Source organism: Euleptes europaea, unplaced genomic scaffold (genome assembly GCF_029931775.1).
Source record: "Euleptes europaea isolate rEulEur1 unplaced genomic scaffold, rEulEur1.hap1 H_1, whole genome shotgun sequence".
Taxonomy (NCBI): domain Eukaryota; kingdom Metazoa; phylum Chordata; class Lepidosauria; order Squamata; family Sphaerodactylidae; genus Euleptes; species Euleptes europaea.
In genome coordinates, this window is record NW_026612049.1 from 4,669,433 (window position 1) to 4,695,545 (window position 26,113).

The window sequence follows — 26,113 nt, forward strand, 5'->3', positions numbered from 1 at the left end:
CAGTGCCCAAAACTGAACACAGTACTCTAGTAGAGATCTAACCAGAGCAGAGTAAAGCGATACCATCACTTCACGTGATCTGGACACTATACTTCTGTTGATGCAGCCTAAGACCGCATTTGCCTTTTTAGCTACCGCATCACACTGCTGACTCATGTTCAGTATTTGGTGTACTAAGACCCCAAGATCCTTTTCGCACACACTACTGCTCAGACAAGTCTCCACCATCCTATAATTATGCATTTGATTTTTCCTACCTAAATGCAGAACTTTACATTTGTCTTTGTTAAAGTGCATTTTGTTGCTTTTAGCCCAATTCTCCAGCCTGCCAAGATCATCCTGTATCCTCGCTCTATCTTCTGCTGTATTTGCTACCCCTCCCAATTAGTATCATCTGCAAATTTAATAGGCATCCCCTCTATCCCTTCATCCAAATAATTTATAAAGATGTTGAACAACACAGGACCCAGGACAGATCCCTGAGGCACTCCACTAGTCACTTCCCTCCAAGTGGATGAGGAACTATTAATTATCTTACTGTGCCTGAGAAAAAAATGTTGCCACCAGAATTTATAATTTCAGTCTGGATAGAGCTGTGATGAGGGAATGTTAAATCTATTTCAGCTTCATATCACAGGTACATCACCCAAACAACGCCTGCTAAACAGGACAACCCATTGATGTCACAAAATACTGCCACATAGCTCAGTGATTTAACTACGTAGTAAATAGCAAAGGCTTTAAGCAGAGAGCCCATAATTCTCATTTCAGTATGTAGATCCTTAATAAAAGTCTGAATACATTCAAGTCCTTGGTTGATTTGTACCCACAGTAAGAGGCAAATTGGGATATTAAAACCACAATGGAGCAGGCTGAGGTAAGTGTCCCCTGAGGTACCAGGTCTGCTGGGTTCAGACATGGGCCTTGGCAAGGAGAACAACAGAGCTAGACTTGCCGTGGGCATGCACTGACATCATCGTCACAAACACCCAGGCCTGAACTCAATGGACCCTGCAGCACTGTCCATGCCACAGGGGCCACCTGGCTCACCATGGTCATGGCTGCCACCTCCCTCCAGGGCAGTAGCCCATAAGGAAATTCCCTGGTCCACTCCTAGTACCTGTTCTTTTGTGTTTGGCTAGCAGTTTTACAAATACAAATTTAAAAACCAGCTACCGATATTTCATTGGTGGGGCTGCCAGGTCCCTCTTCGCCATTGGTGGGAGATTTTGGGGGTGGAGCCTGAGGAGGGTGTGGCTTGGGGAGGGGAGGGATTCAATGCCATAGAGTCCAATTGCCAAAGTGGCCATTTTCTCCAGGCCCTGCCAAAACCTCCTGCCAACACAAAAAATTAGGGTTGCACGGGAGATATGCCACGGGAGATCTCTGCAAAAGCAAAAAGGGGCATTCCCGGCCCGAAAGGGAATGGCTGCCTAAAGGTGGCCCCACCCCCAGGCTGGTGCCAGAACACCCCAAAAATGCCTCCCGGGATGCCAGAATGCCCCAGGAACACCTCCTGGAATGCTGGTACGGCCTTTGCCTGAGTTCGGACTCTGCCAGAAGGCCCCATTGGCGTCCTGGGGTGGCTCTGCCGCGGCAGCAGCCAGCAACTGGCGGTCGGGCTTTCCCACCAGTGCTGGGGCAATTAACACCAGTGTAAGTTAACCGGTCGCTAGAGCAGGGGTCCCTATGCCGGTGAGGCCCCTTCCCAGCCTCCTAAACGGCTTTCGTCCTGGACACCAGCGAGCCTCAGGAATGCACTTTAAGAATCAAAAGTATAAATATGGGCCAGAAGCAACAAGCCTAATTCAGGTCAATTTTCTGAAAATCAAACTGGGTTATGCTAGAAAAGACAGGAACTCACAGGCAAGACCAGACTTTATAGGGACTTGTGATTGGCTCCTTGGATCATGTCCTGGTAATCTCAGAGCAGGAAAAAAGTTGCAGTATAGGTGTTGCTGCAGTTATACAAATAAGGATACCGGCCTCCAGATGGGATCTGGGGATCTCCCGAAATTACAGCTAATCTCCAGACTTCAGAGATTTGAAGCATATTATGATATGGCCTTGAAGTCAATTAAGGGGTGGTCAAAATATCACAGGGCTGCACAAGCTCTTGAGCTGATTAAATTGTCTATGATGATTGTTCAGTAAGTAGACCTAAGCAATGTAGTCCTTTGCATGTGTAGAGGAGGCTATGGCTGGTGCTTGGTAACTTAGCATCATTGTCTTCTGGGCAATAGTGAAGCCAACATAATCCAGACATACCACCTGGTCAGAAACTGTATTTTACAAAGACCAGGTGCTGTATTTATGGAACTTCCAGGGGTGACACAAATATGAAAAAAAAATGTTTGCTAGGGATCTGGAGGGTAAGAAAAGTTTGGGGAGACAGCTACATTGTCAGTGGAGGAAAACTCATGCTCAAGTCAGACAGAACACTCTATAGAAAACGTAGATCCTATGGGAACAACTTCTTGTCAGAGTTCTGTGGAAAGTTTCAGGTTGGTCAATATCCACACAGTGCTTTGTGTTTTGAAGGCTTCTTGCAAAGTCGATCTCTGTCTGTCCTGGCTATTAAAAACATATCAGGAGAAAGTAGAGACTCCTCTGGGGAAGATTAGTAATATGTCCCTCTTAAAAGGAATGTTTCCTTCACCACTCGAAGCTGTGATTAGACCACTTTTTAAGAAGTCACCTTTGGATACAAGGAACATGGGCAATTGTTGACCTGTTTCCAGTCCCTTTGTTTTGGCCAAGGTGATTGAATGGGCTGTGGCAGTGTAACTGCAGGCATTTCTGTATGAAACATCTGACACTGATCCATGTCAGTCTCTATTCAGGTCTGGATATGAGACTGAAACAGCACTATTGACTTTAGTTGGTCATCTCCTGCTACAATTATGTAGGGGTAATCCATCACTGTCAGCAGCATTTCATACAGTAAAGTATGATATTTTGACAGATCCATTCCAATCTGTTTTCAAGCCTGACTATGAGACTGAAACAGCCTTGGTCACCCTGGTGGATTTCATGTGCTGGGAGATGGAAAGGGGAGTGCAAACCTGTTAATTTTCCTGGACCCCTTGGTGGCTTTCAACACCATTGATCATGCCACTGATTGCATGATCTGGATTGCCTTTCGGGACTGGCACTGGGAGGCACTGTTCTGTGGGGGTTCCAGTCTTACCTCAGGGGTAAATTTCAGTGTCATGCTGGGGGACTGCTGCTCTGCCAAGGGGTTCCCCAAATTTCCATCTTGTCCCCCATGCTTTTCAACAACTAAGTAAAGACACCAATATGCAGATGACTCTCAGCTCTATCACGCACTACCAGCAGATCTCAGGAAGGCTGTGGAAATCATGAACAGGTGCCAGGGGGCAGTTTTGGAAAGGATGAGCACTAACAAGCTGAACCATAATCCCAACAAAACAGAGGTGGAGGGAAGGTCTGACCTGGAAAATGGGTTATCCCTGTTCTGGATGGGTTGCATTCCCCTTAAAGAAGCAGGTTCATAGCTAAGGAGTGCTCCTGAACCTGGGCCTCCTGTTGGATAAACGTGTGGCAGCAGTGGCCAGGGGTGCCTTTTAGCAGCTTTGGCTGGTGAGCCAGCTTTGGTCCTTCCTGGACAGAAAAGATCTTGACATTATGGTATTTGCCCTAGATTAGATTACTGCAATGTGCTGTAAATGGGGCTGCCCTTGAAGACTGTCCAGAAGCTACAGTTGGTACAGATGGTGCTGCCAGAGTGTGGACTGGAGTGGGTCATAGGGACCATATCACTCCAGTCTTGTTCCACCTAAATTGGCTTCCAGGCTCAATTAAAGGTACTAGTATTGACATTTAAAGCTCTGTATGGCCTGGGACCAACATAACTTAAGGACCACTTCTCCCAGCTCACTCTCTGAGACTCTGCTTTGGTTGCCACCACCATCTGAGGCGAGATAAGTGGTGACCCAAGAAAGGGCCTTGTCCATTTTAGCACCAAGACTTTAGAACTCTCTCCCCAGGGAGATTAATCTGTCTCCCTCTATCATTGTCTTTCGCCAGCAGGATAAGACTTTCGCCAGCAGGATAAGACCCCCAATAACAGTTTTTGGCTCTTCTTTTAATGTTGATTATTTATGTGCTTTTAATTGAATTTTCTATTTTAACTGCATTTTAATTGTTTAAATGTTTTATGTTTGCCTCCTTGTGGACCTTGATTGAGGGAAAGGCAGCATAACAATGTTTTAAATAAACATAACCCTTGTTTGGGATAAAAGGGACAGCTCTCCATAGGTTTCATTGTTTTCTTGTTCACAGGAAAGAGAGGCTTCCATAGGAGAGTCAGAGTCAGATAGTTGGGACCTGATTGTGGAATGCTACAAGGGTCATACACCCAGTGCTCTGTAACCTTGATGTTAATCTTTGTTAAGATGATCTGAAGCTTCATAGTTGGTTATTGCCAATGTGCAGATGACACCCAGATTTACATCTCATTATCTAAGCCAGAGCTTCTCAAACTGTGGGTCGCGACCCCATTTGAGGTAGCATGATTGAATTTTGGGATCGCAAAAAAGCCCTCCCAGGAGACAGCGAAGATGGAAGCGCCAACAAAGAGGAGGAGAAGGGGATTGGAGAAAAGAAAAGGATGGGTGGGAGAGGGGAGGAACAACCTGCCCAGGGCCCAACTCCTTCATAGCATGCACAACGAGCTGCTTTGCCCGCTCATGGATAAAATGTGCCCAGATTGATCGGGAGAAACAAGGGCACCTTCCTATTGGCTCTATGGCTGAGAGGAGCGGCGTGCAGGTTCCCATCTCAATTGGAGCTTTGCACAAGCTCTCATCATGCAGTATAGGCAGGACTGAAGGCTGTGCCATGTAAGTCCAGATCCAGCCCCTTGAGAACTCTTATCCATCCCACTAGCTGCCAACCCAATCCCAGAACACTTCTGCTCGTCCCAGTGGCTGTCATTCCAATCTGGGGGCTGTCATTCCAGTCCCAGAACATTTGTGCTAGTCCCTGGGGCTGTCATTCCACCTTGGGGGCTGTCATTCCAGTCCCAGAACACTTCTGGTAGTCCCAGGGGCTGTCATTCCACTCTGGGGACTTCCATTACAGTCCCAGAACCCTTCTGCTAGTCCCAGGGGCCGTCATTCCACACCTGGGAATGTCAATCCAATCCCAGAACACTTGTACTTGTCCCAGGGGCCATCATTACACTCTGGAGGCTGTCATTCCAGTCCCAGATCACTTCTGCTAGTCCAGGGGGCTGTCATTCCACCCTGGGGGCTTTCTTTATGATTTATTATCAGTAAATGTTTGATATGTATACCTATTTTATATACCTATATACCCAGGGTCCCATAAAAGTTTCCCGGGCAAAAAGGGGTTGCGAGTGGAAAAAGTTTAAGAAGCTCTGATCTAAGCCACTGGGCCATTGTCCTGAGGCAGTCATCAAGTAGCCGAGGGAAACAAACTGAAGCTAAATCTAGACATCACAGAAGTAATATTGACTGGGAAGACAATGTTCTGCTGATCTACCAGGCTTACAAGGATTTTAGCTTTCATTAGTAGATCAAATAGCTTGGGGGTATTCTTGGCACAATTCCTGTTGATGGATTAAGAGGGTGGTGCTGTTGCCAGGGGTCACTACTTTCAAATATGTCAACTGTACCATCTGGCCTCTTATTTAAACTCTGCTGAACTAATCACAATGATCCACACTACTGTAATTTATTGGAAGGTGCTCTACATGGGACCAGGCTGCAATCCCTGGTTGGGGCAGGGAATCCCTCTCCCCAAACTCCTGTGGCCACTAGTGCTTCAGGAAGTGGAGGGGAATTTAAAAAAAAAAACCTTCTCCAGTGTTGCAAGCATGATGATGTTGTTACCCAAATTAGATGGTCTCCCCTTTTGGTTGAGGGGAATTAGCTGGGGAGACTATATTTTGCAAGAGGCAGGGGTAACCAGGATCTTTCCCCTATGCGTACAGAGATCTAATCCCTGTGGAAAACTCTTAATAAAGAGGAGGTTTGGTTTAATTTTGGTTTGATTTAATTTGATTTGGTTTGGTTTTATTAACGGAAACCTGGAGGCCCTACATAGGGAAGGGGAAACGATTCAAAGGGATGACAGTGTGATTGCCTGCCCTAGCGAGACTCCTCAGAGTGCTGCAGCACATCCCCAAAGGTGTTGAGCAAGATTGCACTCAGTGCCATTAGAACTCAGGAATCGATTCCAGGCCCTAGCAGTGGCAGCAGAGCTGGAAACACTGCCAGCAGAAGAATCACAAATACAAGGAAGACAGAGGGAGGAGGACAGGGGGACACGAAGAAACGGCACCTGCTGAGGGGTATGGAAAGTCATGTGTCCAAGCCTGACCCCATGGCCCAAGAGGTGTGTTGCTTGCCAGGGGTGAAAAGTAAAGATACTGTAGACTAGATACCAAAACTGGTGAAACTTAAAGATTTGTGATGGTCCATGAGCGAACCAACGACACAGCTGTGAACACCATCAAAAACATTAAGGCTGACTATGAAGCTCTTGGGGGGAAGCTGAAGGGAATGGGGGCACAGGTGGCCTTCTCTTCAGTCCTTCCTGTCAAAGGAAGGGGAATGCAATGGGAACATAAGATAATGGAGGTGAACCACTGGCTGCATTGGTGGTGCCGGTAGGAGCAATTTGGATTCTGGGACCACGGGCTAAGTTTTCTGGATGACTACCTACTAGCATATGATGGAATTAATCTTTCAAGGTCAGGGAACAATGGTTTTGTAAGAAACCTGGAGAGATTCATCAGGAGGACTTTAAACTAATACCACAAGGGGAAGGAGATGACCAAAGCAGGGATTTAAATGAAGGAGAGCAAACTGTAGAGGTCCACCTGGGAGGGTTGGGTCTAAAGGAGACAAAGGTTCAGGGTTTTCAGGCGTCTGTACCAATACTCAAAGCTCGGGCAAAAAGAAGGAAGAGCTTGAGCTTCTAATGCAGTCAGAGGGATATGACTTAGTAGGTATTACAGAGACTTGGTGGGATGATTCCCATGAATGGAATGTAGTAGTGGATGGATATGAGTCGAAGCGGTGGCAGACTGGTGCTGTATATGAGGAGAGGGTTTTCTTGTCAAGAAATACTGGAGGAGGTGGGTGACAGCCCAGTGGAAAGCATCTGGGTGAGGATCCGATAGGGGAAGAAAGGACAAACAGTATTGTGGTTGGAGTCTGCTACAGATCTTCTGACCAGGGTGAGGAGGTGGATATTGCCCTCTTTGAGTAGCTTGACAGGATATCCAAACAACAAGAGCTGGTAGTTATGGGTGATTTCAACTTCCCTGATGTGTGCTGGGAGACAAACTCTGCAAAGCGACCCCAGTCACACAAGAGCCTCATCTACCCGGCTAACAACTTCCTTCATCAAATGGTGGAGGTAGCTACAAGGGGCTCAGCCATACTTAACTTAATATAGACCAACAGGCAAGAGATGGTAGATGAGGTGAAGGTGGTGGGGACCTTACGGGGAAGTGACCATGTCCTCCTAGAATTCCTTTTGCTGTGGGGGACTAAGGAAGTTTGTAGCCACGCGTGTCTGTTAGATTTTGGTAGGGCAGATTTTAATAAACTCAGAGGCATAATGGGAATCATTCCATGGGCAAGACTGCTGGAAGGGAAAGGAGCAAGTGAAGGGTGGGCTCTCCTAAAACAAGAGCTCTTGCAAGCTCTAGCCCTCAGTATTGCAACAAGAAGAACACGTGGTAGCATCCAAGAAACCAATGTGGATGAACAGAGAACTCCATGAGGGGCTAAGGGGGGAAAGGAAAATGTTCAAGAAATGGAGGCAAAAACATACCTCTAAAGAAGAGTATCTCGGGTTGCTAGGCACTGTAGGTCAGCCATCAGAGAGGCCAAAGTTCACAGTGAGTTGATGCTGGCCAGGGAGGCTCGCTACAACAAGAAAAGCTTTTTCATTTATGTGAGGAGCAGACACAAGGGAAAAGAGGCCATAGCCCACTGTTGGGTGAAAATTGAGAAACTCTGAAAGAAGATAGAAAGAAAGCAGAAAGGCTCCAATGTCTATTTTGCCTCTGGGTTTTTTTGCTGAAGAAGAGAACGGACTCATCTACAGATGACAGTAGGCAATGCACAGCATCCAGGCTGCTGGTTGACATGAACAGAGAGGTAGCTAAGAAGCACCTGACTGCATTGGATGAGTAGAAATCCCCCCGGCCAGACAGTATGCACCCAAGAGTACTCAAAGAACTTTCTAGCAAGTTTGCAGAGCTTTTATCCATAATCTTCCAGACCTCTTGGAGGACAGGAGATGTGCCACAAGACTGAAGGAGGGTGAATGTTATCCCAATTTTCAAAAAAAAGAGGAGGGATGACCCAGAACACTACAGGGCAGTCAGTTTGATCTCTGTCCCAGGGAAGATATTGGAACAGATATTAAAGAGATCAATCTGCAAGCATATGAAGGACAATTTGGTAATCTGGGGAAGTCAGCATGGATTTGTCCCCAACAGGTCCTGTCAGACCAACCTTGTTTCCTTCTTTGATCAAGTGATGACCTTACTGGTTTGAGGGAATGTGGTTGGTGTTGTTTAACTGGATTTCAGTAAGACTTTTGACAGGGTTCTAACAATCTGCAAGCATCTGAAGGACACCTTGGTGATCCAGGGAAGACAGCATGGATCTGTCCCCAGCAAGTCCTACCAGACAACCTCATTTCCTTCTTTGATCAAGTGACAAGCTTACTGGATCAAGGGAATGCAGTTGATGTTGTTTACCTGGATTTCAGTAAAGCTTTTGACATGATGTTCTGATGGGTAAACTAGATGAGTGTGGACTGGACCCTATTATAGGTGGATAGGAAACTGGTTGGCAAACTGCACTCAAAGAGTGCATCACTCAATGGCATTTCATCTGAATGGAGGGAGGTGTCCAGTGGAGTGCCACAGGGTTCGGTTCTGGACCCGGTATGTTTCAATATTTTTATAAATGATCTAGATGAGGGTGTGCAGGGACTACTCAATAAATTTGCAGATGACACCAAATTGAGAGGAGCAGCGAACACACCAGGAGATAGAGATAGAATTCAATGAGATTTGAAAACATTGGACAGTTCTACAGCTGGGTAACAGAAATGAGGGGCATGCATACTGGATGTGGGATGCACTTCTGGGTAGCAGTGGATGTGAACAAGATGTTGGGATCCAGGTGGACCATAAGTTAAATATGAGCAGTCAATGCGATGCAGCGACAAAAAAAGCTAATGCAATCTTAGGGTGCATCAGAGGCCTAACATCCAAACTGCAAGATATCATAGTTCTGCTGTACACTGCATTGGTTAGGTTGCACCTTGAGTATTGTGTGCAGTTTTGGAGGCCTCACTTCAAAAAGGATTTGGACAGAATGGAACGGTGCAGAGGAGAGTGACAAGGATGATCAGGGGCCTGGAGCCCAAGCCCTATGAGGAAAGGCTGAGGGAATTGGGAATGTTCAGTGTGGAGAAGAGGTTGAGGGCTGTCACTGTTAAGTATTTGAAGGGCTGTCACTTAGAGAGGGCAAGGAGCTGTTCCTGTTGGCAGCAGAGAATAGGACTCGCAATACACTGAGCGGAGATCAGTTCAAAAAAGTAGTAAGGCAGAGAGTGGAAGACACTGCGAGACAGCTTGGCCTTGCAAGGTCGCCTGGTTTCATAGCCTCACAGAAGTTCAGACACCTGATGACAGCAGCCCCATATCAGATGACACTGGAAGTGAACAAATTTAGAAGGGCTTTCATGTTAGCCAGATGTGGAGCTTTGCCATTGGCCGTCTTAGAGGGCAGATATATACAAAAATTCCTCTTTCTGAGAGAGTCTGTCTATGAAATGGTGAAGAAATTGAGACCCGCGAACATCTCTTCTTATACTGCCCTCTCCATCATGAGTCAAGAGCTAAGACTATTCAAGAAATTTAAAAAATAATATAGGACTACCGTATATACTCGCGTATAAGCTGAGTTTTTCAGCCCAAAAAAAGGGCTGAAAAAAGGCAACTCGGCTTATACGCGGGTCAATACGGTAGGCGAGGGGAGGAGGGAGGAGGGAAACTTACCACTGCCGCCATCCTTCGCCGCCGGCCCGTTCGCCTTCCCGCGGCCTGGGAGCGGCCAGCGGGGCCTGCCTGGGAGCAGGCAGGCCTCGCGGCCGCCCCCCCACCCACCCCGCTGCCGGCCCGCTCGCCTGGGAGCGGCCTGGGAGCGGCCGGCGGGGCCTGCCTGGGAGCAGGCAGGCCTCGCCGCCGGCCCCCCCGCCGCCGGCCCGCTCGCCTGGGAGCGGCCTAGGAGTGGCCAGTGGAGCCTGCCTGGGAGCAGGCAGGCCTCGCCGCCGCCCCCGCCGCCGGCTCGCACCTCTTCCCGCGGCCTGGGAGCGGCCAGCAGGGCCTGCCTGCTCCCAGGCAGGCCTCGCTACCGCCCCCGCCGCCGGCTCGCTCGCCTGGGAGCGGCCTAGGAGCGGCCAGCGGGGCCTGCCTGGGAGCAGGCAGGCCTCGCCGCCCCCCCCCCCCGCCGCCCCCGCCGCCCCCCTGCCACTGGCCCGCTCGCCTGGGAGCGGCCAGCGGGGCCTGCCTGGGAGGCTGCCGGGCCCGTGCCGCTTTCCGCCACCCGGAGCAGCCTGGGGGCGGCCTCCTGCGGCTGCAGGAAAGCCGCCCCCACCGGGCCCGTGCCTCTTTTCGCCGCCAGGAGCCAGTCAGGTAAGCCTGCGGGGGGGGGGAGGAGTTATAAGCCGACCCTTGGCTTATACACGGGTGCCTAATTTTCCCCCATTTTTGGGGAGAAATTAGGCACCTCGGCTTATACGCGGGTCGGCTTATACACGGGTATATACGGTACCTGATAAAATTTGTATCCAACGACTACTGGAGGATAGTAACCCACAAACTTCGAGATGTGTGGCTAATTTTTGTGTTGCTATATATAAGGCCCCAAAGGATGCAATTTATAAATAGATAAAATCTGATTGATAAACATTTTAGAAACTAGCGTATTTGTCTTTTTAGTTATGGGATTTTATTGATATATTTTACTTTGTGCCTTCTTTGACTGATTGATATTATTTTTATTGTAAATTTCTGTTACTTCTGATTAGATCTGTTCTTTTTTTGGTCAAATGACCGTAAAATAAATGATTGATTGACTCGCAATAATGGGTTTAAATTGTGGGCAGAAAGGTACTGACTGGATATTAAGAAAATATTTTTGACAGTAAGAGTTGTTCGACAGTGGAATCAGCTACCTAGGAAGGTGGTGAGCTTCCCGTCATTAGCACTCTTTAAACAGAGGCTGGACAAATACTTCTCAGGGATGCTCTAGGCTGATCCTGCATTAAACTGGGGGTTGGACTAGATGGCCTGTATGGTCTCTTCCTACTCTATGATTCTATTAGTAATTGATTTTTTTATTGTCAAAATAACTTCAAACACACACACAGCAAAACACACAGAACCCAATATACCCAAGAAGTAGGAAATAAAAGGAATAGGGGGTGGACATAAGGATGTGAGGTTTCCCAGGGGGAAATATATTTTCCAATCAGATAAGCGATGTTCAAAGATGGCAGCTGCAGAAGAGAGTGAGAAATTGAACCAGTATGAGTGGGGGTGCATGCAGAGTTCAGGACACACACAAAATGGATGCCACTTGGGGGTATATTTATACCCAGAAATGTATCCTGAGGCGTTATGACTTCACTGGCCACCAAACATTGCCAGGGACAAAGGCGTGATTGCCTTTTGATTAGTTTAACAGTTTGAGTAAGAAAGGAGGTGGAAGCAGATAGGAACAATACCTAGGTTCTTCCGATTAAGTATTGTTAAGTATTTCTTATAGATTTCCAGATGAGTGCAGATGTTTTGGGAGAGTTTTCCCAAGAAGAGGGAGATGACTCAGAGGGGTTTGGCGTTACCTATTTTGCAACTTAATGGTATTAGCTGGACATCTGGGTATGTAAAGGAATGATTCCAAGTTCCCTGAATGGAGTTCTAATTACTGAGGTTTTGCTATCAGCTACCAGGTGGCCTGCAAGGAGAGTGTTAACACATATGCTAAAGAGGCTGTTTCCTTCTCATTGTTCTTGCAGTTTCACCTGGCATAGGCCTGGGGGAGGTTGGCAGACAAGCCTGTACTTGCTGTGTCAGCCCTAGAGTTGTCACAAGGATGGCTGCCCAAAAACTTCCATTTTGTGTGTGGCTACACAGCAGTGCCCTGTTTTTTTGTGCATTCACTCCAGTCCTGTACATCTCTCAGGGCTGTACCAGGTAATCTAGGGTGGTCCAGTGGGGTAACAACAACATTTATGGAGATAACCAACTAGGAGGCATCACAGCTGCTGATCATTGGGCACCCATGGCTGGCCCCATGTTCCTGGATGGCACATTGTGGACTGGGCCCACCTATGCAGGCATGCTTAGAGAGACAGTGCTGGGGGGATGGGGCCCCTGTTTCCTCCCTGGGTTGCTGCATCTTCTATTTGGTAAGGGCCTGTGCCTTTAGGGCTGTAGGGTGGGGGTCATGTGTCTGGTCTGGTGCTGCATTGGCCTCCTTCCTTCCCATCCCACATGTCTCTGAGACCAGCCCCCCTCCGCCCCATGGCTGCCACTCAGTGACTCATTGGTTCCCCATGTCCATCATGACTGTACCCTCGTGCCCCCTTAATGTTGGTATGGGAGCAGCCTGTGTGGCCCTGCTGCAGGGCCATTTGCTTGATCTCTGGCCTGTGAAGTTTCCTGTTAGGGAACCGTCCAGTAGAGATGCAGTTGCATTGGTGGCTGGCTGCTTCCACAATGGTGTGTGTCAGGATTGTGCTGCCTGAGCAATTACATTATGTGGACAGCTTCTGAAGTAGGTAGAATTGCATTTTGGAAGACAGAACAGGCAGATTAAATTTGACTTTATCAGATCACCACTATAATTCAACAATTTCAATCATTTACATACAGTGCTAAAAAGGAGATACGCATGTGACTGGTGCAGCCATTATTTTGCATTTTCATGTAACATCCAAAGAGAAAGTCATGTAGTGAGATGTTTAGACTCCCAGTGTTGATGTAGGTTACATGTGTGATTTTTTTCCCTTTTAGACAGAGAAAAGTAGAAGACTAACACATACATTTGACATCTGAAGCCACTCTGTACGATCGACTTTACTCCATCAAAAATATTTACAGATAAAAGATGGAAAGTGGTCGAGGAGAAGCCTATGTGCTTGATACATATCTGCAACCTATTACTTCCTGGATAATCTGAGCAGGTCTTTAATTGTGTTCAACCTGTAGTCAGATTAATTTTCTATTAATAACATAGAGGAAATATTTCACTCTCCTTAGGTATTTTTATTTACTGTAAACTGTCAGAACTTTAGTCCTTGCTTGATATGTGTAAGCATCTAAAGGATAAAGTTGTAAATTAGTTTGTGAAAGCAGATATAGTATTGTAAGGAGATAAATTATTACTCCATGGTATTGGTACTACTTTTACATCTCAGACAGATGAAGAAATGCTAAAGGGATTATCTGTAAACAAAGAAATGTCCCTTCTGAATATATAATACAAGTACTATTATCTTATTTTTATGTCACAAATAACATTAGATATAAAACATTTTTCATAAAGGTTCATTTAAGTTCTGCATATAAAATTCATTCTGAGAATTTTTCAGAAGTAAATGCCTGCCTACAGTAAGGGATTGAATAGGGGAACATAATACTCACAAGACATGTCACAAATGCTAAGAATGTGTCATGGTGCTAGAGCTCCAGTAGCAGGCATCCTAAATAAAATATTATGTATACGTTTTGGTAATCACAAGTACAAAATAGTAATCTGTCCTTTAATGGCCTGCTAGAACAATTCTGGGAAGATCAGTCAGATTTAAATTGTTGATGAACTGCTAGCTAATTCAGCATGACTGAATATTAAAAAGAAAAGTGGTAGACATTGCAGCTAGCTTCCTAATGATGACATTCAGGTACACACTAATGAACTAATCAAAATGTGTGTTTTTTCAATTGTTGCAGATATTTAAAGCTAGCAATATATTAATATCAACATTTCCTCACTAAAAGTATATGTGGTTTCAAGATAATTGCTCACTGATGTGATTGTTCATTTTGTTTGATGATCTGTCAAACATTAAAAGAAATTTTATAGAAATCACTAATAAATTTAAAGTAGAACAGAAAGCAATTAATGTCTTATACACTACATCCATTGAGATAAGCATTCCAATTACAAATTTCATTATTTCCTCCAGCCACTTTTATGTTGAATACTGTGTTTTATTGCCAGATACCTGACAGCCAGATTGGAAACAAGCCACAACTGTCAAAGTATAACAGCTCCAGCTATTTGAATCTGTTACAGTGTGATGTTTCTCAAGAAAATTTAATGACGAATGTGTATTCAGAGTGATTCAGTGCATAAGAGGGATGCATGGGATTTAATTACCTTTATTAAAAATAAGGAAGGGAATCTGCATACATGTTCCATCCTATTAAATGCAAGATAAATTATCTTTGTTGTATGTTTGTTTATAAGAAAAAGGGGGTTTCATGGTGTTTTCGAGCCAAGAAGGAAGGAAAAGATCATGCAATTGCATTAAGAACACTTCTTAAGCATGGCAAAAGTAGGTTTCTTTAGTGATGGCAGTCAACTTTTGACACTTCTGCTCACTGGCAGAGATAAAACAAATACTATTAACAACTGCAGATTATTATTACAGCAGTGGGTGAGGAACTATTTATATGCACTTACACTCGGGGACAAAGTAGCCTTGGGGAGATGGAAGTCACTAGGTAAAGCAAAGATTTGTCAGGTATTCAAGGATATCCCATGTAAGTTTTTCCAGTGTTTTCTGAAAGCAACTATGTTAATAGTTCATACTATTTTTGAGCAAAGCAAGTAATGTGTTTGACACCGGACAATTTGTAGTCAAATATTTTATCCATAAAATGATTGCATGTCAAGACTAGACAAGTCAGATGTTTAGTAGCAAACATCTATAGTAGTTAGTAATTCTTTTTCTCATATTTGAAGGAAAATAAGAGCTTAATTGCAGTTTTGTTTTAAAAAGGAAATCATGGAGGCCTTTCTACCAGTGAAGGATACATTAATGTGATTCTTGAAATAATGCATTTTAAAAAATCTTGACTATCTATACTTTTTTTAAAAAAATGCTGATTAGTCCTGCCAAGTCAGAGGACTTAAAGGTAAGAACCTTTAAAGTCTCTTGTGGTCTTGTGTTGAGACTCATAACTTTTGCCACATTTTTTTTTTTATAGCTCCACCTAAAGTAGTAGCCACAACCAAATAGGCATTCACAGTGGTGGCTCCTGGTCTGTGGAACAATTTGCTACTCTGGTTCACTGGAACAGGAATATTTGAGCTTTTATGGGATGACTGTGCAGACCAGGGGTCTGGAGGTGCCATGGTGCCCACCAACACTTTTCCTGGCACCCGCCAAGTGTTCTTTTAGAAAGTGGTTGGGGCCAGGTGGGTTCTTGCTTCTGATAGGCAGTGCAGATTAAAATGACATTTTAGCAGCAGCTGCCACTGCAGTATCAGTTTTATTCTCTCGCTGACTCTTCTTTCCCAGTGTATTTTTAAAATTTACTCCTCTTGTCCCCTGGACTCCCTCTGTGTGTGGTTGGCTCCAGCTCTCATGGTGACCATTTTTAGCCCATCTCCCACAGGGACCATTTTGTAGTGGAGCTCACCGCTCTGTGTCAGAATTCCAAAGGTGCCCACAGGCTCAGAAAGTTTGGGGACCCCTGGTGTAGACATTTATTCACTAGGCCTCTGGCAATTAGGATACCTGTATCTTCAAGAAATTCCTAATCTCAAATTCTATTACCAAGCCACTAGACTAAAATGGATGAAAGATTGGTTTTTAAACTCCGATGAAAATATAATACCTAGTATAGAACAATTCTTTGTAAAACTGCCATTAAGAAACTGGGCCTGGGTTAAGAAAGAAAATAAGAAGAAATATTATAGAAATGATAATACTTTTATTAATGCAATACTTCAGTTATGGGACCAAGTTACAATTAAATTGTCACCATTTGTATCACTGTTAGCTTCTGACGGTGACAAGGGAAATCGGGAATTTCCCCCTCTGAGAAAATTAGAATTTGCTGGATTCAGTGAGTATAGAAATTGGATTACAGATAAGCAAGTAATACCATATAGTGAGATTAAAGACTGTTGGAAATGTAACGTTACAATTTTTGAGTACCTTCAGGTAAGAGTATACTTAGGTGAATTGCTAAGATATGGTAAATCTATTATAAGAACTTTAACAGAATTTGAAAAACTGTTGATATCAGATGGTAAAATCTCATTTTCCAGTGTATACCTGATTTTGTTGAAAGTGATGTTTAAACCTGACCTAAATTTTCATAATAGCTGGTGTAAAAATGTAGGTATTAAGCCAGATGATTCAAAATGGGAATTCATTTTTAGTCATGGTACAAACTTTATAGTTAGCCTCTTATTTAAAGAAAATTTGATGAAAATGGTTTATAGATGGCATCTACCACCTTCAAGGATGGCAAAAATTTATAAGAGAGGTACCAGCAGATGCTGGTTTTGAAATAAAGACAATGTAGATTTTTTTTTTTCATATGTGGTGGGTATACATACAGGCATCAATCTTTTGGAAACAGGTTGTAAAAATTTGGATTGGGGAAGCAAATTCCAGAAACCTTGTTGTTGAATTATCTTCGTGATATTCCGAGAGATCAACAGATAGTTGCTTTACATATGATAAATGCAGCCAGAATGGTCTTTGCTAGGCAGTGGAATCAGAAAGCTTCCCCTAAGATACATGATTAGATATCAAAAATAAAGGAGATCTATTCCGCTTACCAAAAAATAATGATATTAATAGTGTAGTCCTCTTATGGGCAAGAATGATTCAAAGAATGGAAATGTCCATTTTGTAATAAGTTATAATTTTGGTTAAGTGAGAAGGAGTTACTGATGTAGAGCTGTAAAGTATTTTACATGATTTTATGTGATTATGTGACTATCTTTTTTCGTTTGTGTATATATCTATTGTTGATTGTCCATTAAATTAAAAAAAGATAATACCAGCACAAGAGACTTAGTTGCTATCCTTAGTTGACATCATGTTGCATATCCTGTTAACATAGCACGACATTATAGGATTGCTACTATAGTTCAAATGGAAATGCAAATAAGAGATGATAATTTGTTTAAATATATACAAGGAATGGCAGTGAGCAGGTTCTGGAAGGTTCAGCCTTTGGTCCTGACATAGTTTTCATTAAGTGGTAATATGTGACATTGGAATTCACATGTTTCTATCATAGTGCTGTATGGGCTGAAGAAGAGATCAGTCTTTGTCCAAAAGGTTAATTCATTTGGTTTACAGTATTCAGATATTGATTTTAGACTCACTTGTGAAAACACCCTTAGATTAAATGGGTTTGAAATGCATCTGGTAGAGAAGGTACAAAGCCATAATAGCAACTGTTTTGTAAATCTGGTAACTGTTTTTCCTTTTCAGAGGATCAAATTCCTCGTGGCTTCCCCACCATTGATATGGGCCCACAGTTAAAGGTGGTTGAACGCACCCGAACGGCCACTATGTTATGTGCAGCCAGCGGCAATCCTGATCCTGAAATAACTTGGTTCAAAGATTTTTTACCTGTGGACACAAGCAACAACAATGGGCGCATCAAACAGTTGCGATCAGGTAAGGTCTTGTTACTGTTTGCACTAATGCTCAGAATTGTTCTTTCTTTTTCCCCTGTTCTTTTAAAATTTATATTATTTTTTAGGTAATGATTCTTCCTCCTCTTATATTTTTATTTTATTTTACTGAGTGTGTTGTCCATGCCTGTGTTGTTGCCATAGCCTGTTTCCAAAGTCTGTTTTTTTTGTGTGCCTCTTGCAGCTTCTGTTTATTCCACATTGCTCACTGCTGTGACTGTAGTTTTGATATTTTTCTTTTCTTTACTGCTTTTCAGCAGTATTTGACAGAATCATTTCCTCTTCTATCCCTATCTACATTTATTTTTATTATTATTATTTAAAAACAAATTTATTTCAACATTGGACTTCATTCAGAACATGCAAGGAGTACCAATGGTTGTATCCATCCAATCCCAAACTTTCATTATCTGATGCTCAAAATATTCTTATAAAAATTGTGCTTTGTGCCACCTTTTCAATATTTTGAACCCACCAAAGATTAGCCTGTTTGGACACATTTGCTTTCTGCTTACTAGTAAATGAAACACAGCATTTTTCTCCCTTATGTGTACTGTCTAACCAAAACAAAAATAAAAAAGTCCTCCAAGTAGCCTATGAAATTTTTACTGGCTGAGATTTTCTGATACAATTAGCCACAGTAGTCTGCAGCTACGCTAAAGCTTCCTGAATATCATAGTGTCTGGATCTACAGAAGCCTGCCATTCATGTAGAGTCCAGCTTTTGCCGCTCTTTCTCTTTGCCCGTTTCACTTCCCTGAGGAATCCTGTCACCCTACCTCCTTTATGCTCTCTATAGCTTCATAATAAGATAACTTTAAATTTACTAAGTTGAAAGCTTATACCCATATAAAAGATAATCGAAGGGGGGTATAATAAGCCGTTTACTTTAGAAATGGTAGCAGTTTACTATAGACATCAGTTGTATAATCCACCTGTCTTCCCAAACTTCTAAGCTTTTTGACCTGTCCTGTGATGTTAAGCCGTCTTGTTAACTGACTTCTTTGCTTGTTGTCAGCAGAATTGTGTAGATTAAACTTCTGTTAATGTAAAATTAGAAGTAATTTTCACATGTGACATAGATTACTTAGTATATAAAGCTTTAACTTGAAAACGTTTGTGCCAAATTATAAGGAATATAATAATATTTTTATGCTGTCTTTCTTCTCTCCGTATTTAAATCTCCAGAATCTATTGGTAAGTGCTTAGTTCTGAAGCGCACTTCACCCCCACTAATTTTCATATGCAGAATACAATGATTATGGTATTATAATGATGATTATTACTCTTAAAATGCATGGCATGCATTTTACTAACAGTCAGTGTAGGCACTGGACCTCTGTAGTGGCACACACACTGCTCCACAGAAATGTTGTCGTATCAGTCTTAGAAACAGTTGGTTAGCAGGAACCATACACATAGTCGTAGCACAAAAATGACAATATTTCAAGAAGTGTTTATTACCAGATAGCCTTCAGTATATCCTTTTTTCTCTGTCTCTTGCTCTCCATATATATATATATATATATGGCTCTCACTTAAATAGAGTATCCGATATCTCTTCCTAAACTATGTATTAAATGTAGTGCTGTAAAGGTTTTCTTTAAAGATTTTAATCCTATACAATATATTTTTAACCCTCTCTAACTGAAAATCGTATGGGTGACAGTTCTGCCCTGCCCCCCAAAACGTGATGGCCTTTGCCCATTTTGGTATATTGTTATTATGTATTTATAATATAATAATTGTACCTTAATATATATTCCTGTTTTTAACAGTATAGAAATTCAAGTTTCTTTTAAGATCTTATTTAATTCTGTAATTCTAATTTGATTCTTCTTCCAAAGCCCTAGCCTCCTCCTTCTCGTACTAATGCTTCTTCTTTCTAATCTTATTTGCATTCATATTATCCACCCAGGTGGTACACCAATAAGAGGTAAGAGTGCTGAACTAACGTTCGCAGAATGATCTTATTCTTTCTGTCCTTTCATCCCTCTCATTATTGTCCTTTTAAAAAAGTAAAATCATTACAGACATGTCTATCATCTTTAGTTCTTCCCTTTGTCCTATTAAGTTATTATCAGTGACTGTCATTTTGTGATTTTTCTACCATCCTTTTTAATTTCCATTTAAAAATTGTGTTTGTTCATTCCTTTATTTTCCTCCCAAAAATGTTACTTTGTGATATGCTTTAAAGAAAGCATATCCAGGTCTCCAGGCCACAACCCAGTCACAGCGTACCATTTGTCCCTCTTTTTCTTTTTTCTTCTTCTTTTTCTACCTTTTTTCTTTTTTTTCTTTCTTTTTTTTGGTCCAAATGGAGCAAAAAAAAAAGATCATTTTTTTCTTCCTTAGCTGTTCTTGTTTTGGACCAAGTCAAGATGGTCTGGAGAACAGTTGCAGACATGCAGAAGACAACTTGGAATATCTTCTTTTTAACTTTGTCTTTCAAAAAGGTTTCTTTTTTTCTTTTTGTTCAATTATATTTTTTCTTTTAACTTTATAAAGTAAACAAACAAAAAACAAACACATTCTTCCCCCTAACAAAGTACAGCAACACTATATTTTTTCTTGGATTCACCCTTCTCTGGATTTTTGGATCCTTCTGATCTTCAGGCTTTGAAAATGGAAAGGTTGATGTCTATTCTTGGTGGTATGTGGTATTGCTGGCTTTTAATAATTTTATTAAAATGGTTCATGTATTTTGTAATTCTTGTTTTGTATTTTTCTTGGGTTTTGTGACACCACACTGCTAATCCCACTTGTGGATTTTGATGGGTGTCTTAGGGGGCCCTTCCTGAGGTCCTCAGCAGTGGTTGGTTGCTTCTTCCTTGTTGGCTTGGCCATGCTTTTTAACTTTTTTTTTTGCCTTCTAATTCAACTGCTCTTGTTTTTCAGCATACGCACTAAAAGATTATAAATCGTGACAAAATGTCTTTCTTTTTCTTACCAATCTGCATGTCTTTAAGGGAGCTTTGTTTCTTTAAAAATATTTTGATGACTATAAATGACTAATTCAATTTCTTTTTTTCACTTCAAGCAGCTTTTTTTGTACTTGCTGCACATTTTTGGCCTTCTTCAGCGGAAGACTTTCTTGAACCCATCTTCTCACTTTTTTTTTTTTTTTTGCTGAGCGCCACCTCCTTTTGTATTCTCTTTGCTGTTCAAAGAAATCAAATTAATTTAGTCAACTAAATGGTGACATCCCAATGACCTAATCTTCTTTGTTTTATTTTAAAGCCACAATCCCTTGAAGCAGTCTCACCCATCTTCATTTTAACAGTAGGAGAAATAGTACTGTGCTAGAGAATTGTTTGCCAAATGCAGGTTGTTTGCTTGTAAAAGATTGATGATGTGAAAAAAAATAATCTTTGTTTTTTTCATTACATCATTTTTTTGTCTGTGCCACCTTAGCAAGAAAATGACCCGGCGTTGAGTGGACCTTCGCATACAGGGCTTTTCATTATTATTAAGTGGTGTGTAGCTAAGAGATTGAAACCGTTCTTTGACCATCTCTTTGGCAATATATTTTATATCCATACAGGTGCCCTCCAAATTGAATTGAGTGAAGAGTCTGACCAAGGCAAATATGAGTGTGTTGCAACCAACAGTGCGGGTACCCGCTATTCTGCCCCTGCCAATCTGTATGTTAGAGGTAGGAATGACATAACCCTGGTATCCACTCTTCATTCAGGCTCAAGGGGTGTAAAGATACTCATGGGGTCTATGCCATAACTACAGTAGAAGAGAGAAGTGAGAAGGCAAAAAAGTGAAAAGGCAAAAAAAAAAATAACAATAAGGGGAAAATGTTTTAAAAGCTTAGAGGAATGATTGGGAGAAATGATATGAATAAAGGTACTTTTCAGTCCAAACTTGCCCCTGTGACTTAAGGTTTGTAAGTATACCAACATTTTTATTTCCTAACTTCTACTTTTCCTGCATTGTTTATTGAGCTGAATGTTGCATTGATTTGGGGAGGTTTCAGTTTTCCTTTATTTGTTTTGTTTTGTTTATATTTACAATGTGATTGCTTGCTGTGCAACTAATTTAGCTCTAATTAAAACTCAGGGTGTTGAGGAGCATAGCCACATGACCTCTGCTGCTGAGTTGCAAAGGAAAAGTTCTGAGCTTATAATTCTTTGGGAAGAAAACAATGGTGTAGCCTTCTTATTTCTGTTTCTTTAAGTGTAGTTTTATACAGGCTTATATTTCCTCTAAATTGATGCCTTATCAGTAAAATGTAGTCCCTGGCACTGCTGTAATGAATTAGCTGTTCTTTTATTCAAAAGAGAGTAGAAGGAGAATTACTTGTTTTACTGTTAGTTATGAATTAGGAGGATAAATTCCAGTAAACATATTCTTGAAAAGTAACAGGAATGATTGATTTAAAAAAAAAAAAAATTGGGAAGTGTTCCTTTTGGTTTTATCTCTTCTATACATAGGGTTGCCAACCTCCAGGTACTCTCTTACTATTACAACTGATCTCCAGCCAATAGAGATCAGTTCACTTGGAGAAAATGGCTGCTTTGGCAATTGAACTCTATGGCACTTAAGTCCCTCCCCTCCCTAAACCCTGCCCTCCTCAGGCTCCGCCCCAGAAACCTCCTGCTGGTGGCGAAAAGGGACTTGGCAACCCTGTCTATACAGTGCTTTCTCTTTGTCACAGTTTTCAGTGCCTAGCTCTTAACTGCATTCTGTACAAGAACATAGTGTCTAATATATACCCGAATAACCCTAGCTGCCTACAAAGTATAAGAGTAGGTTGGAAAGGCAGCCAAAAAAATATTTTAAACTCATACAGCTTTCACCTCATTACTTTAGTGTGGGGATATTTTAAACAACTTGGTAAAAAATCTGGTTTAATTATTTTCTGGTTAGACAGGGCTCAAAGGTTATTAAGGCCTCCTTAGCTATTTGATCCTTTTCCTTTCAAAATAGTGTACTGCATGAGGCATGTGTACCATTATTATCTGCAGGGGATTCCTTTTCAATGTGATGCTAGTTTCTAACATCATGATAGCTACAATAAATTGCTTAACGGTCAGGGCTGAGGTAGGAAGGTTTGATTAGAGCAAGTAGAAGATATTAAAGTAGCAGTTGAAAGCCTTGATATGGCCTTTTTACTCTCTCTGTGTTTCCCTTGTTTTTCTCCTTTCCTCATTTCATTGTGTTCTGCATCAAACCCCCTACATCCCTCAGAGCTGCGAGAAGGTTGGTGTGTTTTTTACTTTTTTACCCACCTTACAAAACTATTAATTAAACCAATAACAAAGAATACAAATGAAATGAATGTAGCTGCATTGTGGCCTTTTTAATTTTTAAGTTAATGTTATGTTTAAGCTGGGAATGCTCTGGTCATGGCTTTTAGTGTGTGCTGGTATCTAATTTTTGTGCATGATGAGAGAGGGAGATAGCCTGTATGCATGACAAACCTGTAACTTTGAGGTCTTGTCAATTTGGTCAGTGTTCCTGCTTTTTCTGATTTTATTTCCCTTTAATTTTGTGTTTATACTGATGCCTGCTGGTTCAGGAATGACTTCCTACAATTGTTCCTTCAAGCAGCCCAAGCATGAAGACTAAAACTTTCCTATGTCTTACTTAGTTACTTACTTATAACATTACTATGTTCGGTACTACAAATTATGCACTGCCTGTCACTTGCTTTGTCTGACCTCTGTCAATTGGCTGCAAAAGGCATGTTTTGCTCTTTGTTGTCCCTATGCCTGACCCATTCACTCATGAGGCCATCACGGTAAGCCCCTCTAGAATCCATAGACATTCTCAGGCATTCACATCAATCCAGTGGGAAGGTTCAAACTAATAACATGTTTGCTTTGTGTTCTCCAGAGAGAGTTCATCCCACTTAAGCTCTGGTGAAACTAAATTCCCATTTATTTCAATCCTGTTTAAGTCTCACTGCCTTTCTATAAACCGCATAGCTATGTATTTATTTTGCTAAATCAGAGAATACACAATTATCTTGTTCAGAAGGTCCACACAATTAAAACACATTATTCTTAGTCCATTGAAATGCTCAAGTCCACATCTACCTGCCCCTGTAACCTCTGTAATTGTCATCATACATGCACACACACAGAGATTACTTGAAGCAGGAACACTGATCTGTTATTGCCTGGTAATTTTCTCAGTGTTGTGTTTGCTTAAATATTAACTATTCTGTTAATGCAATGCCCTGCTGTTATGTGTGTTAGATATACTGTTCCTCATTTTGTACACACAGAACTGCATTTAATAGTATTATTAATCTTAGCAGTTTATTTTGCTTCCCTTCAATGTGAACACCATGGAACCTGGAATGTTTAATGTTTTCCTCCTTCCCTACCACCTTATACTTGCTTCATAACAATCCTAAGCTTAATTAAGTATCTTCCTACTTCCAATTCTATCCTTACTTCCAATTCTTTCCCTATTTCTTTTGAACTGTCTGACCCCTACATTTTAAAAAAATCTTCTCTATCCCATTATTTCCCTCTTTAAAAGTGTTTTCAGTTGCCACAAATTTTCCTCTTTCACAGTTCTTTCCTAAGCATGATTCTTTATAGACTGTGTTATTTGCTTGCCTGCATGACAAAACCCAATTCTCATACTGGCTTTGCTTTGTTTCTTCTTCTCCTGTGACTATATATATATATATATATATATATATATATATATATATATATATATATATATATATATATATATATATATATATATATATATATAATCCTATATATATATAGACTATATATATATCTATATATCTATATATATATAGTCCTATGTTAGTCCTATGTTTGTTACAGTGTTAGTGTGAGGTCTTGAGGCTGCATCCACTTTTGAGTCTGAAAGCAAATCAGAATTGCATTTTCAGTGTATGTAGGTGATGTGTTTGAGGGCTGTGATGTGACAATGTGTTGCACCACATTTTTTCACATCCACTGGAAGTTTGCAGCATTGAAGTTGTTTTTGAGATTCAACTGAAGTATGCTGTTGACCCTCCAGTTTTCTGTTGTGCATATATATATATATGTATATATATATATACACACACACACAGAATATACATGCATATGTGTGTGTATATCTTTTGCATGGTGTTTGTGTATTGTTAGTATGCAGTTAGTCAATTGTGGGGCCCTGCTAGATCTGAACCAACTTTTGTATGAATTTGGTTAAAAGACACTGATAAGTAAATGTAAAATGATTAATGTGTGGGTAATAAACCTGTTTAGCCTGTAAAAAGATTTTGGCAAATATGAGCAATAATGAAAGATTTAAACTGAAATGCACATAGTCTTGTGTACAAGAATGATATTTTCCAATTTGTATTACTTACTAGAGTTTTTGTGTGTTTCATTTCAGTTCGTCGGGTCCCACCAAGGTTCTCAATCCCACCCACCAACCACGAGATCATGCCAGGAGGGAGTGTTAATATCACTTGTGTTGCTGTGGGGTCACCAATGCCTTATGTAAAATGGATGCTGGGGGCTGAAGATCTGACCCCGGAAGATGATATGCCAATAGGAAGGAATGTCTTGGAGCTAAATGATGTCAGGCAGTCTGCCAACTACACCTGTGTGGCCATGTCCACTCTTGGTGTCATAGAAGCAATAGCACAGATAACTGTCAAAGGTATGTTATAATCAAGGCTATCTGTTTTGCTCATTTAAAAAAAATTAAGTTCCGTATCAAAATAACTGAAATTTTCACCTTTGAGTCCTCTGTGCAGTTCCACATTGGGACTGCGCAGGCGCAGGCCATCCATGGGAAAAAGATTCTAAAGCTTCCTAGGGGACTAGAAGTTCTAGGCATTGGTTCCCTCCAACACCATTAGGTGACACAGGTGGGAGAGCTTCTCCTCTCAGTTCTCCTTCCACCACCATAGAAAGAGGTTAATCTCTTGTATCTTGCTCCACTGACAGTCCTGTCAATTCATTACCTCCTCTCTGAGGTAAAATTCATACCAAACAATGCCAAATGAGTTTTTGTCCCATTTTTTCTGTCATGGTTCAGAAGGCATCATTAAAGAAATGTAAATACTGTGGCACAAAGAGGACACATACCGATGAGTATTCTTTATACCTTATATGCTTGAACAATATGTCAGCAGGTTACACTGAATGCCCACTGTGATGGGGCTTTCCAGGTGAAAGCCTCACTTTGAGAAAAGTCTCTCTAGGCCCCAGAGCCATCTGCTCCTAAGTTCTCCATTTCAGCTGAATTTCTGTCTCTGGCTCAATCCGTGGCCTCGGTTCTGTCGATTCCAAAATCAGAACCTGCTGGGGGTCATCACTAGGGCTGTACATAATGAAATACCCGAAGAGAAGATATACATGGAAATTGCTGTTGCAA

At 41.7% G+C, this 26,113-nt stretch overlaps 1 protein-coding gene across 12 annotated transcripts in view; it reads left to right on the forward strand.

The window, feature by feature from the left end:
- The window catches only part of LOC130492902 (receptor-type tyrosine-protein phosphatase delta), a 618,706-nt gene that overhangs the window by 349,212 nt on the left and 243,381 nt on the right, over positions 1–26,113 (forward strand). For 7 of the 12 annotated variants that reach the window (XM_056866670.1, XM_056866671.1, XM_056866673.1 and 4 more), the window contains exons 5-8: positions 17,554–17,742; positions 19,677–19,694; positions 21,303–21,413; positions 25,124–25,393. In XM_056866670.1, coding sequence (XP_056722648.1) covers positions 17,554–17,742; positions 19,677–19,694; positions 21,303–21,413; positions 25,124–25,393 — 588 coding nt within the window. The remainder of the gene's footprint in view (positions 1–17,553; positions 17,743–19,676; positions 19,695–21,302; positions 21,414–25,123; positions 25,394–26,113) is intronic. The other 5 variants (XM_056866675.1, XM_056866676.1, XM_056866680.1 and 2 more) reach the window with 1 other exon arrangement.